The sequence below is a fragment of the Trachypithecus francoisi genome, unplaced genomic scaffold (genome assembly GCF_009764315.1).
Source record: "Trachypithecus francoisi isolate TF-2019V2 unplaced genomic scaffold, Tfra_2.0 Lachesis_group11, whole genome shotgun sequence".
In the NCBI taxonomy this organism is placed as follows: Eukaryota; Metazoa; Chordata; class Mammalia; order Primates; family Cercopithecidae; genus Trachypithecus; species Trachypithecus francoisi.
Genome location: NW_022681456.1, coordinates 36,758,555 through 36,774,286, shown reverse-complemented (window position 1 = coordinate 36,774,286; position 15,732 = coordinate 36,758,555). Strand labels below are relative to the sequence as shown.

The 15,732-nt window shown below is 40.0% G+C and overlaps 1 protein-coding gene and 1 long non-coding RNA gene across 2 annotated transcripts in view; one reads left to right on the top strand and one right to left on the bottom strand.

Moving 5' to 3' along the window:
- CFAP54 (cilia and flagella associated protein 54) overlaps positions 1-15,732 on the top strand; it is a 373,684-nt gene that overhangs the window by 106,471 nt on the left and 251,481 nt on the right. Inside the window, exon 27 of the mRNA XM_033220975.1 lies at positions 14,486-14,617. Coding sequence (XP_033076866.1) covers positions 14,486-14,617 — 132 coding nt within the window. The remainder of the gene's footprint in view (positions 1-14,485; positions 14,618-15,732) is intronic.
- LOC117089577 overlaps positions 1-15,732 on the bottom strand; it is a 100,803-nt gene that overhangs the window by 65,494 nt on the left and 19,577 nt on the right. The gene's annotated exons all lie outside the window — the stretch shown is intronic.

The window sequence follows — 15,732 nt, the reverse complement described above, 5'->3', positions numbered from 1 at the left end:
TGTTCACTCTGATGATAGTTTCTTTTGCTGTGCAGAAGGTCTTTAGTTTAATTAGATCCCATTTGTCTATTTTGGCTTTTGTTGCCATTGCTTTTAGTGTTTTAGACATGAAGTATTTGCCCATGCCTGTGTCCAGAATGGTATTGCCAGGTTTTTTTCTAGGGTTTATATGGTTTTAGGTCTTACATTTAAGTCTTTAATCCATCTTGAGTTAATTTTTGTGTAAGGTGTAAGGAAGGGATCCAGTTTCAGCTTTCTGCATATGGCTAGCCAGTTTTCCCAGAACCACTTATTAAATAGGGAATCTTTTCCCCATTGCTTATTTTTGTCAGGTTTGTCAAAGATCAGATGGTTGTAGATGTGTGGTGTTATTTCTGAGTCCATTGGTCTATGTATCTGTTTTGGTACCGGTACCAGTATCATGCTGTTTTGGTTACTGTAGCCTTGTAGTATAGTTTGAAGTCAGGTAGCGTGATGCCTCCAGCTTTGTTCTTTTTGCTTAGGATTGTCTTGGGTATGTGGGCTCTCTTTTGGTTTCATATAAAACTTCTTCCAATTCTGTGAAGAAAGTCGTTGGTAGCTTGATGGGGATGGCATTAAATCTATAAATTACCTTGGGCAGTATGGCCATTTTCACAATGTTGATTCTTCCTATCCATGAGCATGGAATGTTCTTCCATTTGTTTGTATCCTCTTTTATTTCATTGAGCAGTGGTATATAGTTATTTCTTGTCTTCTAGTTTTTTAATTTGTTTTCTCCTGCTTCTCTAATTCTTTTGATTGTGATGTCAGGGTATCAATTTTAGATGTTTCCTGCTTTCTCCTGTGGGCATTTAGTACTATAAATTTCCCTCTAAACATGGCTTTAGCTGTGTCCCAGAGATTCTGGTACATTGTGTCCTTTTTGTCATTGTTTTCAATGAACTTATTTATTTCTGCCTTCATTTTGTTACTTACCCAGCAGTCACTCGGGAGCAGGTGACTTTTTCCATGTAGTTGTGCGGTTTTGAGTGAGTTTCTTAATCCTGAGTTCTAATTTGATTGCACTGTTGTCTGAGAGACAGTTTGTTGTGATTTCTGTTCTTTTACATTTGCTGAGGAGTGTTTTACTTCCAATTATGTGGTCAATTTTAGAATAAGTACGATGTGGTGCTGAGAAGAATGTATATTCTCTTGATTTGGAGTGGAGAGTTCTGTAGATGTCTATTAGATCTGCATGGTCCAGAGATGAATTCAAGTCCTTGATATTTTTGTTAATTTTCTCTCTCATTGATCTGTCTAATATTGACAGTTGGGTGTTACAGTCTCCCATCATTATTGTGTGGGAGTCTAAGTCTCTTTGTAGGTCTCTAAGAACTTGATTTATGAATCTGGGTGCTCCTGTATTGGGTGCATGTATATTTAGGATAGTTAGCTCATTTTGTTGAGCTGATCCCTTTACCATTATGTAATGGCCTTCTTTGTCTCTTTTGATCTTTGTTGGTCTAAAGTCAGTTTTATCAGAGACCAGGATTGCAACCCTTGCTGTTTTTTTTTTTTGTTTTTGCTTTCCGTTTGCTTGGTAGATCTTCCTCCATTCCTTTATTTTGAGACTATGTGTGTCTTTGCATGTAAGATGGGTCTCCTGAATACAGCACACCAATGGGTCTTGACCCTTTATCCAATTTACCAGTCTGTGTCTTTTAATTGGGGCACTTAGCCCATTTACATTTAAGGTTAATATTGTTATGTGTGAATTTGATCCTGCATTATAATGCTAGCTGGTTATTTCACCCATTATTTGATGCACTTTCTTCATAGCATCAATGGTTTTTACAATTCGGCATGTTTTTGCAGTGGCTGGTGGCGGTTGTTCCTTTCCATGTTTAGTGCTTCCTTCAGGAGCTCTTGTAAGGGAGGTCTAGTGGTGACAAAATCTCTCAGCATTTGCTTGTCTGTAAAGGATTTTATTTCTCCTTCACTTATGAATCTTAGTTTGGCTGGATATGAAATTCTGGGTTGAAAATTCTTTTCTTTAAGAATGTTGAATATTGTCCCCCACTCTCTTCTGACTTATAGGGTTTCTGTCAAGAGATCTGTTGTTAGTCTGATGGGCTTCCTTTTGTCGGTAACCCAACCTTTCTTTCTGGCTGCTCTTAACATTTTTTCCTTCGTTTCAACCTTGGTGAATCTGACAATTATGTGTCTTGGGGTTGCTCTTCTTGAGGAGTGTCTTTGTGGTGTTCTCTGTATTTCCTGAATTTGAATGTTGGCTTCCCTTGCTAGGTTGGGGAAGTTATCCTGGATAATATCCTGAAGAGTATTTTCTAACTTGGTTCCATTCTCCCCGTCACTTTCAGGTACGCCAACCAAATGTAGATTTGGTCTTTTCACATAGTCCCATATTTCTCAGGGGATTTGTTCATTTCTTTTCATTCTTTTTTCTTTAATCTTGTCTTCTTGCTTTATTTCATTACTTTGATTTTCAGTCACTGATATCCTTTCTTCCACCTGATTGAATTGGCTATTGAAGCTTGTTTATGCTTCACGAAGTTCTTGTACTGTGGTTTTCAGTTCTGTCAGGTCATTTAAGGTCTTCTCTATACTGTTTATTCTAGTTAGCTATTTGACCTTTTCTCAAGGTTTTTAGCTTCCATGTGGGGGTTAGAACCTACTCCTTTAGCTTGGAGAAGTTTGTTATTACTGACCTTCTGAAGCCTACTTCTGTCAACTCATCAAACTCATTCTCTGTCCAGTTTTGTTCCCTTGCTGGCGAGGAGTTGTGTTCCTTTGGAGAAGAGGCATTCTGTTTTTTGGAATTTTTAGCACTTCTGCTCTGTTTTCTCCCTGTCTTTGTGGTTTTATCTAACTTTGCTCTTTGATGTTGGTGACCTACAAATGGGGTTTTGGTGTGGACATCCTTTTTGTTGATGTTGATGCTATTCTTTTCTATTTGTTAGTTTTCCTTCTAACAGGCCCCTCAGCTGCAGTTCTGTTGGAGTTTGCTGGAGGTCCACTCTGGACTCTGTTTGCCTGGGTATCACCAGCAGAGGCTGCAGAACAGCAAATATTGCTGCCTGATCCTTCCCCTGGAAGCTTTGTTCCAGAGGGGCACCTGCCTCTATGAGGTGTCTGTTGGACCCTACTGGCAGGAGGTGTCTCCCAGTCAGGTTACACGGGGGTCAGGGACCCACTTGAGGAGGCAATCTGTCCATTATCGGAGCTCAATCGCCATGCTGGGAGACCCACTGCTCTCTTCAGAGCTGTCAGGCAGGGATATTTAAGTCTGCTGAAGCTGTCTGCTGCCTTTTGTTCTGCTATGTCCTGACCCCAGAGGTGGAATCTAGAGAGGCAGTAGGCCTTGCTGAGCTGCAGTGGGCTCCTCCCAGTTCGAGCTTCCCTGCCACTTTGTTTACACTGTGAGCATAGAACCACCTACTCAAGCCTCAGCAATGGCTGATGCTCTTCTGCCCGCCAAGCTGTAGCATCCCAGGTTGATCTCAGACTGCTGCACTAGCAGCGAACAAGGCTCCATGGGCATGGGACCTGCCAAACCAGGCACGGGAGGGAATATCCTGGTCTGCCTGTTGTGAAGACCGTGGGAAAAGCACAGTACTTGGGCAGAAGTGTACCGTTCCACCAGGTGTAGTCACTCATGGTTTCCCTTGGCTAGGAAAGGGAAATCCACCAACCCCTCATGCTTTCTGGGTGAGGCAATGCCCTCCCTTGCTTCAGCTTGCCCTCCATGGGCTGCACCCACTATCCAACCAGTCCCAGTGAGATGAACCAGGTACCTCAGTTGGAAATGCAGCAGTCACCTGTCTTCTGTGTCAGTCTTGCTCGGAGCTGTAGACTGGAGCTGTTCCTATTTGGCCACCTTGGAAGTGACTGCATTTGTATATTTTATAGGCATTATATATGGTCACACAGAACATATTTGTTTCAAAACCCTAAAACATTAATTATATATTTATTATACTGCAGTAAACCTGCATATCATCTTATCAGGTTGTGATTTCAGTGGAACCTGCAGGCAGACTTTAAGTATCTTAACCCAGCCATTGAGATAGTGGGGCTTAGAAGATATCAAGAAACCAAACAGCCAGATTATAAGTGAAGAGTCAGTGACTAATGGAGGGGTGTGTTAATCTCATGACATTAGAATGTAAACAATGATGTTAGGCCTGAAGGAAAGGGCTGACTAGGCAGAGTCTAAGGATGATTCTGAGATTGGTGTGCAGGACCCCGAACTCAACAAAGGACTAACTGGAGAGGTGAATTCAGACTGTGCCAGTCAAGAATGCTGTGTCTGGATATCTAAACCTGGGAGAAGACATAGGCAAGAGTGTGGTCAGGATAGAAACAGAATTTTCATTTTTGTTTTATTCCTTCATTCAATATATATTTACAATTACTTATTTGTGTCAGGCACTGGTTTGGGTTCTTGACATATGCACGAAGAATTAAAGAGAACTCCATAGTAATTGTGGGAGGAGAAGAATGAATAATGAATGACACCCAGGTTTCTAGCTTAGGTGATGAATGGATGGTGGTGACAAAACAGGGATACAGGAAGATGACCACTAAGGGATGGGATGATTGGGGAAGGCTTCACTCTGGGGATGAGACTTAGGTATGCTCTGAGCAGGAGTTACCAACTCAAATGCCTCCTGAGACCAAGCAGGTAAAATAATTGGTGAATTGGTTGAATGTAAGACAAGGTTTGTCGGGTCCTGAGACAAACTAGAGATTAGGTGTACCTACCTGTAGGCATTCTTTATTTAAAAAGAAACCAACATTGTCTCACAGAGCTTGTGATTTAGTGGGGGGTGACAGAAAACAAACATACACATAAAATATAACTTCATGAAGCTTTAAGTGTTATCAGCAAAAATAAAAGCAGTTAAAGGAGACAGATTTATGGGGCTGAGCCTACTTTAGACAGGATAACCTTGTAGCAAGAAGAAGAGTAGAACTGAGACAGATGGAGGAGGAACAGCTTTGTTGGCAGAGGGCATGAAGGACTATGCAAGTGAATGGACTTAGAGGTTCATGACCAATTTTAGCCTACAGTTGAGTGGGGAAGTTTAAGCAGGACAGACCATTCATGTGGAGCAATGGATTCCCAACCTGTTGACTTGAGAGTTATTGTAAGAGGTCTATAGAGCCATAGTTGTGCTTAGCGTTGTTTGTAAACAGAATCACTGTATTCCCAAGTGTTTTGCGTTTGTTACAAAAATATGGGAAAACAAAATAGTTAACAAAATTTATTTAGGCTTTAATGAGAAGAAATACTTGAAAGTATTTATCGTAGCTCAAAGGCTTACAGGAAGGCTATTTGTTTTAAGGTAAAGAGATGAGCAATTCTGAATAGATGGCAGCTTAATCACACATCCCTGAGTTTTCTCTTTTTTGATTTTTATTTTGGCAGATTATAGTAGCCTGAGCAGGCCAGTTGGTAAAGGCTGGAGGGGGTATCTTAGGCCAGAATATCTGAGTAAAGGCTTTTTATGGGACCTCATTCACCTTGCAAACGAGAAGGAACTAAGGGACAAGAGGCAGAGAGGTCAGCTTGTTTGTTCTCGTTGCTTGGCTCAAAGACCAGCATTGTGTGGTTTCTCAAAGGCTTTCGTTGACAGAATCCAGTGATTCCCTCAAAGAAGGTCCATATCTGCCTGGCTGTTTTATGTGGTTCTCACAGGACCTTTGCGATTTGACCAGAGATCTGGAAGAACGCTGTGTAGGTGAGCTCATTTGATCCATTGCTTTAGTTAGGATGTAAGCTTGCTTCTGTGGAGGTCTGGCAACAGAGAGCCTTCTACCCTCCACCTTAGCAAAGAAGCCATTATTTGCCGTCTGTTCATGGCCTGACCTCAATAGCAGGAAATAATATTCGTTCGGTTGGTCACTGACTTACCAGTGCTGGAGAGACTGCTATGACCTGGTCTGTGTAGATGCTGAGGGAACATAAGCCATTAGCAGGAAGAAAAAAGCAATTACTCGCTGAAGGAGACTCAGTACTCCAAGGCAAAAAGAGCAAGCCAGACACCAAAATCACTGTGTTTTTATTCTCACCATGTTGGAAAAAGACTAGAGAAGAGATGGTTTAAAAGAAGGCAGAGAAAACTTTTAAGGAGATACAATCATGTGATATAAAAGAAAACAAACAAAAAACCCTTCTGTAACTGAACAAATGAATTTGATTTTTGATTGAAAAAATCAAATAGATGAAGAGTATGGTTATGATATTTCTTTTTTTTTTTTTTTTTTTTTGAGACGGAGTCTCGCTCTGCCGCCCAGGCTGGAGTGCAGTGGCCAGATCTCAGCTCACTGCAAGCTCCACCTCCCGGGTTTACACCATTCTCCTGCCTCAGCCTCCTGAGTAGCTGGGACTACAGGCGCCCACCACCTCGCCCGGCTAGTTTTTTGTATTTTTTAGTAGAGACGGGGTTTCACCGTGTTAGCCAGGATGGTCTCGATCTCCTGACCTCGTGATCCGCCCGCCTCGGCCTCCCAAAGTGCTGGGATTACAGGCTTGAGCCACCGCGCCCGGCCGGTTATGATATTTCTTGAGTCAAATCTGAAAGCTCAAGAAATACCCCCTCCAACATAGTACAGAATTACCTAGAGGTGGTAAATAAATTGAGAAGGCAGATCCAGAAGTCATAACATGAAAACAAAAGAAGTCTGGAGGTAGAAAAGAAAAGCAAATGGAGAAGGAATAGGCTTCCTGAGTCCCAGGCAGGATTAATGTAAGAATACACATGGAAGTACATGTGGGAAATCCCTGAAATCAAAGGATAAGGACAAATCTTAAAAGTTTTGAGACCCAAAGAACATTTATTTGCAATGGAAAGAGAATCAATTAGCTTCAGACTTTTTTTTTTTTTTTTCCAATCAGCGATGCCAGAGGTTAAAACACTGGAACAACATTTGTAGAATCCTGAGGGAAAAAGACCGAGGTCCAAAAATTAATAACCAGGAAAGATATCATCCATTTGTCAGGGCAAAATAAACATTTTCAGAAGTGTGGGCATTTAAAAAGTATTCTGCCCATGTACTTATCTGAGGAAAACACTTGAGGTAATACTCTATCAAATGACAATTGATTCAGAACAGAAATCCCAAGACAGGGAAAGACAAAAATGAGAGGAATAATGGGAGCAATGAATCTTGCAATATATGTATTATTAAAATTAAATAGATAATAATGATGTGACTAGGACTTTGTAATATAAATGCTAAGTAGGGATTCTTTAAAGAGAAGAGTCATCCTTGAAAGAAACATTTGTTAGTAACCTAGAACTAAAACTTCCATCTGTTTGGCATAAGGGGAGGTATGAGCAGGCAAAGATTTTTGGTGCATGGTTGTGTGTTTTATATATGCATATATATACACACACACACACGTGCACACACACATACATATAAAATTATTTTTTGATAGAATATAAATGTGTCTCTCTATATATGTATTTAAAGGTGACTCAGAGAAGTACGTAACCATGAGCAGAACTTTACAGCATAGTAGGACTTCTGTTTTTTTTTTTTCTTTTTTCTTTTTTGAGGCAGAGTCTCACTCTATCACCCAGGCTGGAGTGCAGTGCCTCAATCTCAGCTCACTGCAACCTCTGCCTCTCCAGTTCAAGTAATTCTCATGCCTCAGCCTCCTGAGTAGCTGGGGTTACAGGCATGCACCCTATGTCTGGCTAATTTTTGTATTTTTAGTAGAGACTGGGTTTCACCATGTGGTGCAGGCTGGTCTTGAACTTCTGACCTCAGGTCATCTACCGGCCACACCCTTCCAAACTGCTGGGATTACAGGCATGAGCCACCATTCCCAGCTGCATAGTAGGACTTCTAAATTGACAGGGAGAAAACATGAACTGGGAGGAATGAGAGAGAGAAAACAGAAACAGGAAAAACTGACAGGGAGGAAAAATGGCCAATTTTCAGCAAAAGTAAGAAGGAAAAAGAGAAGATATAAGATGGAAGGAATATAATTAAGTATATTGATCATTTCAGTTCAGCTGAATGAATTCAGAAGACAGAAATTACCAGACAGGCTAAAAAGTTAAGTTAAAATGTATACTATTTCAAGAAACAGTTCTAAAACACGATGACAAACAATGCTTGAAAAAAAAAAGGATAGACAATGGTACTGGGAAAATGCAAACAAATTAAAGGAGGAGTGGCAATTTTCATATCAGAAAAAGCAGAGTTCAGAGCCCAAAATATTAATCAGAACAAAGAGAGTCATTATGTAGTGTCCTTCAAATCTGTTCTGTCAGATCACCCTTATCTGCTGCTGAATGGCATTTGGTCACTTTCTGGTCTTAGGACAGTCTCATTGTCAAGAATTAAAACAAAACTTGAATTTTTTGCAACAGCAAGGTAAAGGAGACAAATAAGATTATATGAAAAATGCCAGAAAGGCATTTGATAACACTTAGTAACCTTTCCTCATAAAATTTCTAATAAATTAGGAAAGGAAAGAAGCTATTAAATAATGACAAAGACATTTACCAACATTTTACAGCAAATATCATACTGAATGGCAAATTTCTGGAGTCATTTCTTTACAAATTAGCCGCAGGAAATAGATGCTGACTCCTAACAGTGAGATTCAGTGTTTTTAGAGGTTCTTTCTCATGTTCTAGATAAGGATAGAAAATAATTTTGTAATATTAGAAAAGTATAATTTATCTATAATTGTACTGGTCTCAAAACCCCATGAAGATCTGGTAAAAAATTACTAGGATTACAAGGAGAATGTATAAAGTGATTCTACGTAATACACTTACAAAATGATAGGCTTTTAAAAATACTAGCAATAATTAGAAATGGAGAGGGTAAAATATACCACTTACAATACACAATATTTAAAATTTAACAAAATGTTAAATAATCTAAAAGAACTGTGGGATCTTACTGAGGGACACAAAATAAGATCTGAACATAGGACAGGCCACGCCAAGTTCCTGAACAGATAGACTTATTGTCACAGAAGTGCAGATCCTTCCTAAAATAATACTTAAATTTAATACAGTTCTAATTAAAATTCTGATTGAGTTTCTCTGAAGCTGATTAATTTAAAAGTTCTCAATAGATATTAAAGTTTGCCATAAAGTCACTTTAATAAAAAAATGATGTCACAGAGTAATGGGCAAACAGTTCAGTGCAATAGAATAGAAAGTCCAGGAATGGCCCCCAAGTCTACAGAATAAATCAATATACGACAAAGATAGCAATTTGTTTCACTGAGAAAATGATAGTGTGTTATAATAGTTTATTTAATGAAAGGTGATGGTATAACTTGACTGTTCATCTGAAAGTAAACAAAGCCAGAACCTTATCTCATGCCATAAACAAAATGAAGTCTAGATGGATTTAAGGATATTCATATGGCCTTGGAGTCAAGGGACACTTTCCTTGATAAGCCACAAAATTCAAAAGATAAACAGAAAAAGATAGATAATTAGATTACATGATGATTAAAACATTTTTATGGCAAGACACTATAAGCAAAGCTCAAAGGCAAATATTAGGTTGGGAAAATATATGAAGGCATAGGATTATTAACATTGATCACTCCAGGGAGTAATCAGTTAGAAAATATGAAACAATTTTAGAATTTGGGAAAATAATCAAATTTATCTTTTATTATGGAGGACATAATGCAATATTTCAGTTGCCTTAAAAGGTTAAGCAACGGACAGGTACCAGGTGATAAATGGCCATCTTGTGAGGTCAGGGAGGCACCATTGAAGGGTTTCACACCCAGGAATGACATAAGGAGATCTGTATTTTAGAAAAAAGAAATTGTTACTGTACAACAGCTAACAATTAGAGGAGATAAGACCTGAGGCAGAGATGAGTTCAAAGATGAGAGAAGATAAACTAAACCGGTATGGAAAAAGTGGAGGTAGAGAGAATGGAAAGGATTCACGAGTTATTTATGAGATAGAATTGAGAATCTGAAACTTTAATAGATAAGAATAAAGGAAGGAGAGGGAAGAGGCAGCAGTAATATTCAGCTACCTGGCCTGGGCAGTTGGGTGAATATAACACTACTCACTGAACCCTGCATGAGGAGTAATTTTGTGTGGTGAAGGGGGAGAAGGTAATGAGTTTTGAACAGATTGAATTTGGAGTCGATAGGGTATCCAAAGAGGTGACCTTTATATAACAGGACCTACCAGGCTGGAGCTCGGGAGATGCGATATGTGTGTAAAGACAAAGAAGTTGTTAGTATCAAGACTGCAACTGAAGCAGTAGAAATAGATGCCACCAGCAGGGGACAGTGCATAGAGTGAGAAGGGAAGAGAATTTTCTAACAATTTCAAGAGTGCACTTAGTCCAAAAGGCCAATCCTTCTTCCAAATACTAGGCAAGAGGGATAACTGAAGAGTTTGATTAGTCTAAAGCTATTCTGTCATTCCTAACCCCTCCCAAACTCAAGAACATTCCTGCTGCTGTTAGTTCTGTCATTGTCACATGGTGATACCATTGAAAGCGGGGGTCCCATGCAATCCAAAGCACCCTTTTCTTTCTCCAGTGTTATAATCACACACACATTAATTTGTGTTATGCTGGGCCCAAAGTCTATCTTCCAAGATTACTTTTCTTTAGAATATATTTGTCTGCGGGCCAGGCACAGTGGCTCTGTAATCCCAGCATTTTGGGAGGCCGAGGTGGGCGGATCATGAGGTCAGGAGATCGAGACCATCCTGGCTAACACAGTGAAACCCCATCTCTACTAAAAATACAAAAAATTAGCCGGGCGAGGTGGTGGGTGCCTGTAGTCGCAGCTACTCGGGAGGCTGAGACAGGAGAATGGCGTGAACCCGGGAGGTGGAACTTGCAGTGAGCCAAGATTATGCCACTGCCCTCCAGCCTGGGTGACAGAGCAAGATTCTGTCTCAAAAATAAATAAATAAATAAATAAATAAAGAATATGTTTATCTGCTTGGCCTACTCCAACCCCCAAAAAGCTCTTCTATCAGTGAGTATTTCCAGGGGAGGGTGTGTGTCTTTTTCAAATAAGGGAAGGCCAGGTTACACTCTCTTTCCAGGGCACTGAACACAAGTATTTACGTTTAAGTAACAGTGGTTACTGCAATGTCTTCCAGAAGAAAGAAAGAAACTGTATTTCAAGGCAGCTTGTGACTTGCATCTTGCCAGTGGCAACTTCTGCTAAAAACAATCCAAAGAAACCAATTTAGCTTATCCAGGTACTCCAAAACATTGAAATATTGATGAGGAAGGACCAGGAAAGGGAAAGGATGAAGACTTGAGAGAGGTGGTGTGAGGACTAGAGCAGGATCCCTGAAGGCATGAGGCCGTGGGATCCCAGCACGTGTGGGAAGGGTTAGTCTGGACAGGAGATTGGCTTCTCTTCTCTCAAAGAGCGAAGGGTGGTTGTAGTTACAGATGTGTGATGATGGGTTTGTGGATGGGAGATAAGCTACTTCCCTTACATTTTCTCTGTGGACAGGAAGCAAGGTCATTTGCTGACAGTTAGGAGGTGATGTGTAAGGTTGGTTTTCAAAGATTTGAGAATAGGTTGGTTTGGGCTAGCCACTGAAGAAGATGGGAGAGAATGCTGACCTAGAATAAATTGGGCTTCCAACCAGCATTTGGGGCCCAGTGGAGGTTGATGTCCTGGAATTCACATGCTGCCTTTCTCAGCTTTGGATGAATTTTCTCTCTTTGCACACACCAGCTTCTAGCTGATTCTGTGCATTTCCTGACTTGCTGGCCAGGACCCCCACACCCTTCTTCTCCCATTGGAGGAATCATTGAAATACAAGTGATGTTACTGTAGAAATGACCCTGAATGTGTGTTTGTTTGTTTGTTTGTTTCTGGGACACAGATCAGGCACGATCTCAGCTCACTGCAGCCTCAACCTCCCTGGCTCGAGCAATCCTTGTGTATCAGCCTCTGAGTAGCTGGGACTACAGCCACGTGCCACCACACCGGCTAATTTTTGTATTTTTTGTAGAGATGGGGTTTTGCCATGTTGCTCAGGCTGTTTTCCAACTCCTGAGCTCACGCAATCCACCTGCCTCTGCTTCCCAAAGTGCTGGGATTACAGGCATCAGCCACTGAGACCAGCCTGAATGTGTTCTGAACATTCAAAAACAAATAATACATTAATGTCAGGATTTTGATATTTGACTTGCTTTAGTCCCTAATATGTTGAGAATTGCCATTCTAGAAGCTTCCTCCAGTCTAGCCTACAGTTCCAGGATCCTGGACTAACCCTGAATCCCAGATTTCAGTTCTTCATTTGATATAAAGAATGTTGGATTTTCTCTTAGGACATGTAAAACCTGATTAGTCAAATGGCTGTGTTTCTTTCCTCTGTCTATTTTAAAAATTGATAATCTTTTCAGATGGTTGAGTCTTTCTTCTTTAAGCATCGGTATGTTTTTCTAACATGCTACTTGTGAGATTCGCCATCTTCAATATGTCATTACTTTTGCATGATTTAAAAATTGTTATGCTAAACATCTGGCATACTCTGTGTCTGTTCATCATTTGGTATGTTAAATAGAATTGGTCCTCTGTTTTTCCTTTGGTTGGAAAAAATTCTTTATCATTTATTATTTTCTACTAGCATATTAAGAGAAGGGGAAAAGATTGCCCAGTTATCTATAAGCTTAGGACCTAAATATGTCAGAAAGCAAAATTAAGTAGAGTGGAGAGCAGACTCGTTTCTGTTTTCTTATAGCAAAACTTAGCTCAATTCTATTTCCTTATAGCAAACCTTTCTCCCTCTCATATACATTTCATAATGAGATTTGACTGTTTTGCTGAGCATTCAAGGTTTTGCATGACCTAACCCTACCTATTCAAAATTTATTTTGGCTGGACATGGTGACTCATGCCTGTAATCCCAGCACTTTGAGAGACCCTACCTCTACAAAATATAAAATAAGTAAACAAATAAAAATTTTTTAAAAACTCACAAAATTTATTTTGGCACTTTCTTTCCCACACTCTGTTCCACAGTCACTATTAGTTTAGTGCCTTTGCCCTGGTCCCAAAGAAACGTGTTCCTGTTCTTAGCACTAGATAGGGCTTCTCAGGTCTAAGTAGCCGCTCAATTGTTAATTGAGAAGTAACAATTGTTATTTATTGATATGGTTTGGCTGTCTCCCCACCCAAATCTTATCTTGAATTGTAGCTCCCATAATTCCCACATGTCGTAGGAGGGACTTGGTGGGAAGTAATTGAATCATGGGGGCGGTTCTGTCCTGTGCTGTTCTCGTGATAGTGAATAAGTCTCGTGAGATCTGATGGTTTTATAAAGGGGAGTTCCCTTATACAGGCCCTCTTGCTTGCCACCATGTAAGACGTGACTTTGCCCCTCATTCACCTTCAGCCGTGATTGTGAGGCCACCCCAACCCTGTGAAATTGTGAGTCAATTAAACCTCTTTCATTTATAAATTACCCCATCTTGGGTATGTCTTTATTATAAGTGTGAGAACAAACTAATATACTTGTCTTAAATACTAACATACTCAACAGAATATATCTACATATAACAAATTCACACAAACTTATTTATACCCCAGTCACTCTAAGGGGCTCACAATGAGTGTGTCCCCTTCTTTGACCCTTCCCTACAGCAGAATATATGCAAATCAGATTGCTGACCAGGGCAGCTTTCCTGAAGTTGATGCTAGAGCCAAGGTTTTAATGGCAAGGTGAAGCTGTATAAACAAGGTGCAGAAAGCTGTTCTGGGAAATGGCTTAGCTGTGGGAAGACATGAAGTCCTGTAACACAATGGTGACTGTCAGATTTTATAACTGGCTCAATATTTTGTAAGATTAAAGTACAAGGAGATGAGTAGTGGAAGATTACCTTAGAAAGGTAGGTAAGGGCCAGAATAGATAAGGCCAAAGAACTAGTATTAGGGGATGTGAGAGAGGCTAAATAGGCCTCTTCCCCTTATGACTACAGTGCACACTTCCCCTAGGGTTGATGGGGAATCTGCCAAAAACAGCTTGTATCTAACCTAGTCTTCTAGCAGAATGTCTTATAAATCACTTAGTGACGTAAATGCTCCTTAAGACATCATAAGGTTAGTAATTGTGCCATTTCCCATAGAAAGCAACTCAATGTAAGTAGTAGTGGTGATGTGGCCTTTACAAATGACTTTTTAAATATGAATTTTTTGAAAGAAATTGTTTTCTCAATAGTTAACTCACTGTATCAGAAGGTATATGGCTATATGGCTCAGAGATATGGGAAGTTTATTATTGATGAGATCCCGTTATTAGTCCTTTACTTAAAATAGTTGAATTATGCATCTTTAATTGCACTCAATGTGTTAATACGATCTGGAGGTAAACTTACAGTTTTCTTAACAATAAAAGGGGGATTCTTAGACTGAAAACTCTATGGGGCTTTTGAATTTATGAAAAATGATCCATTATACTTGAAAATAGACAAGAATGCCCAACAGAGATAATTAATAAATATTTTAAATTAGATTCTTCGTTCATGGAGGGAATATGACTTGGCAGTAATGATTATAAATTATGGGAAAAAAATGTTGGACATCACACCGGGATGCAAGTCTCTGTTTGATGGTAGTAATGAACAAGAAGAAATGCCAGAGGAGGTAACTGTTTCTGTTTCTCATTTTTAAACCTATGTTTAGTTTGTGTCTTTTAGGGTTAAGGTAGTATTATTAAGCATATTAGAAAATTGATAAGTTTTACACTTGTTATATTTACATATAAGTAAAGTATTATAGTAAAGAGCTTTTGGTTTTATTTTTGTTGTTGTTATAGTCAAGAAAATGAAAAAGGAATCTCTGCTAGCGTACTGAATAGTCCCCATCACCAGTCCCAACCATCAGTTAGGTGATGATAGAGAGCTTCTTACACCCAGCTGGACATTGGACTTAAAAGCTCTCTAAAGTCTCTTCCAAATCTAAGATTTTACTGTTCTGGGTGGATCATTGAATGTAGCAAATACATGTCAGCATTTTTTTACTTTGTGTTCAAAGTAGATTTCTGAAACTCACTGTGACACCTACATTCTCTTCTTTATGAGACTGCTAATTTTTGAGATGAACTTTTAATATCCGCCTTCCAAGCATGAGTCTTACAAGAGCTTATGCTTACTGCCTTTCCTTGAAACTATGTAGTTACATATTTTTGTAGATCAAGTTTTGAAATGTTACTTAGTTCACTGGGTTGCTTTCTTTCCTTCTTTCTTTCTTTTTTTTTTTTTTTTTTGAGACGGAGTCTTGCTCTGTCACCCAGGCTGGAGTGCAGTGGCCAGATCTCAGCTCACTGCAAGCTCCGCTTCCTGGGTTTACGCCATTCTCCTGCCTCAGCCTCCCGAGTAGCTGGGACTACAGGCGCCGCCACCTCGCCCGGCTAGTTTTTTGTAGTTTTTAGTAGAGACGGGGTTTCACCATGTTAGCCAGGATGGTCTCGATCTCCTGACCTCGTGATCCGCCCGTCTCGGCCTCCCAAAGTGCTGGGATTACAGGCTTGAGCCACCGCGCCCGGCCCCCGTCTTTCTTTCTTCCTTTCTTTTCTTTTCTTTTTTTTTTTGACAGTCTCACTCTATAGTCTAAGCTGGAGTGCAGTGGTGCAGTCTTGGCTCACCGCAGTCTCTGCCTCCTGGGTTCATGTGATTCTTCTGCCTCAGCCTCTGAGTAGCTAGGATTATAGGCATGTGCCACCACACCTGGCTAATTTTTGTATTTTTAGTAGAGATGAG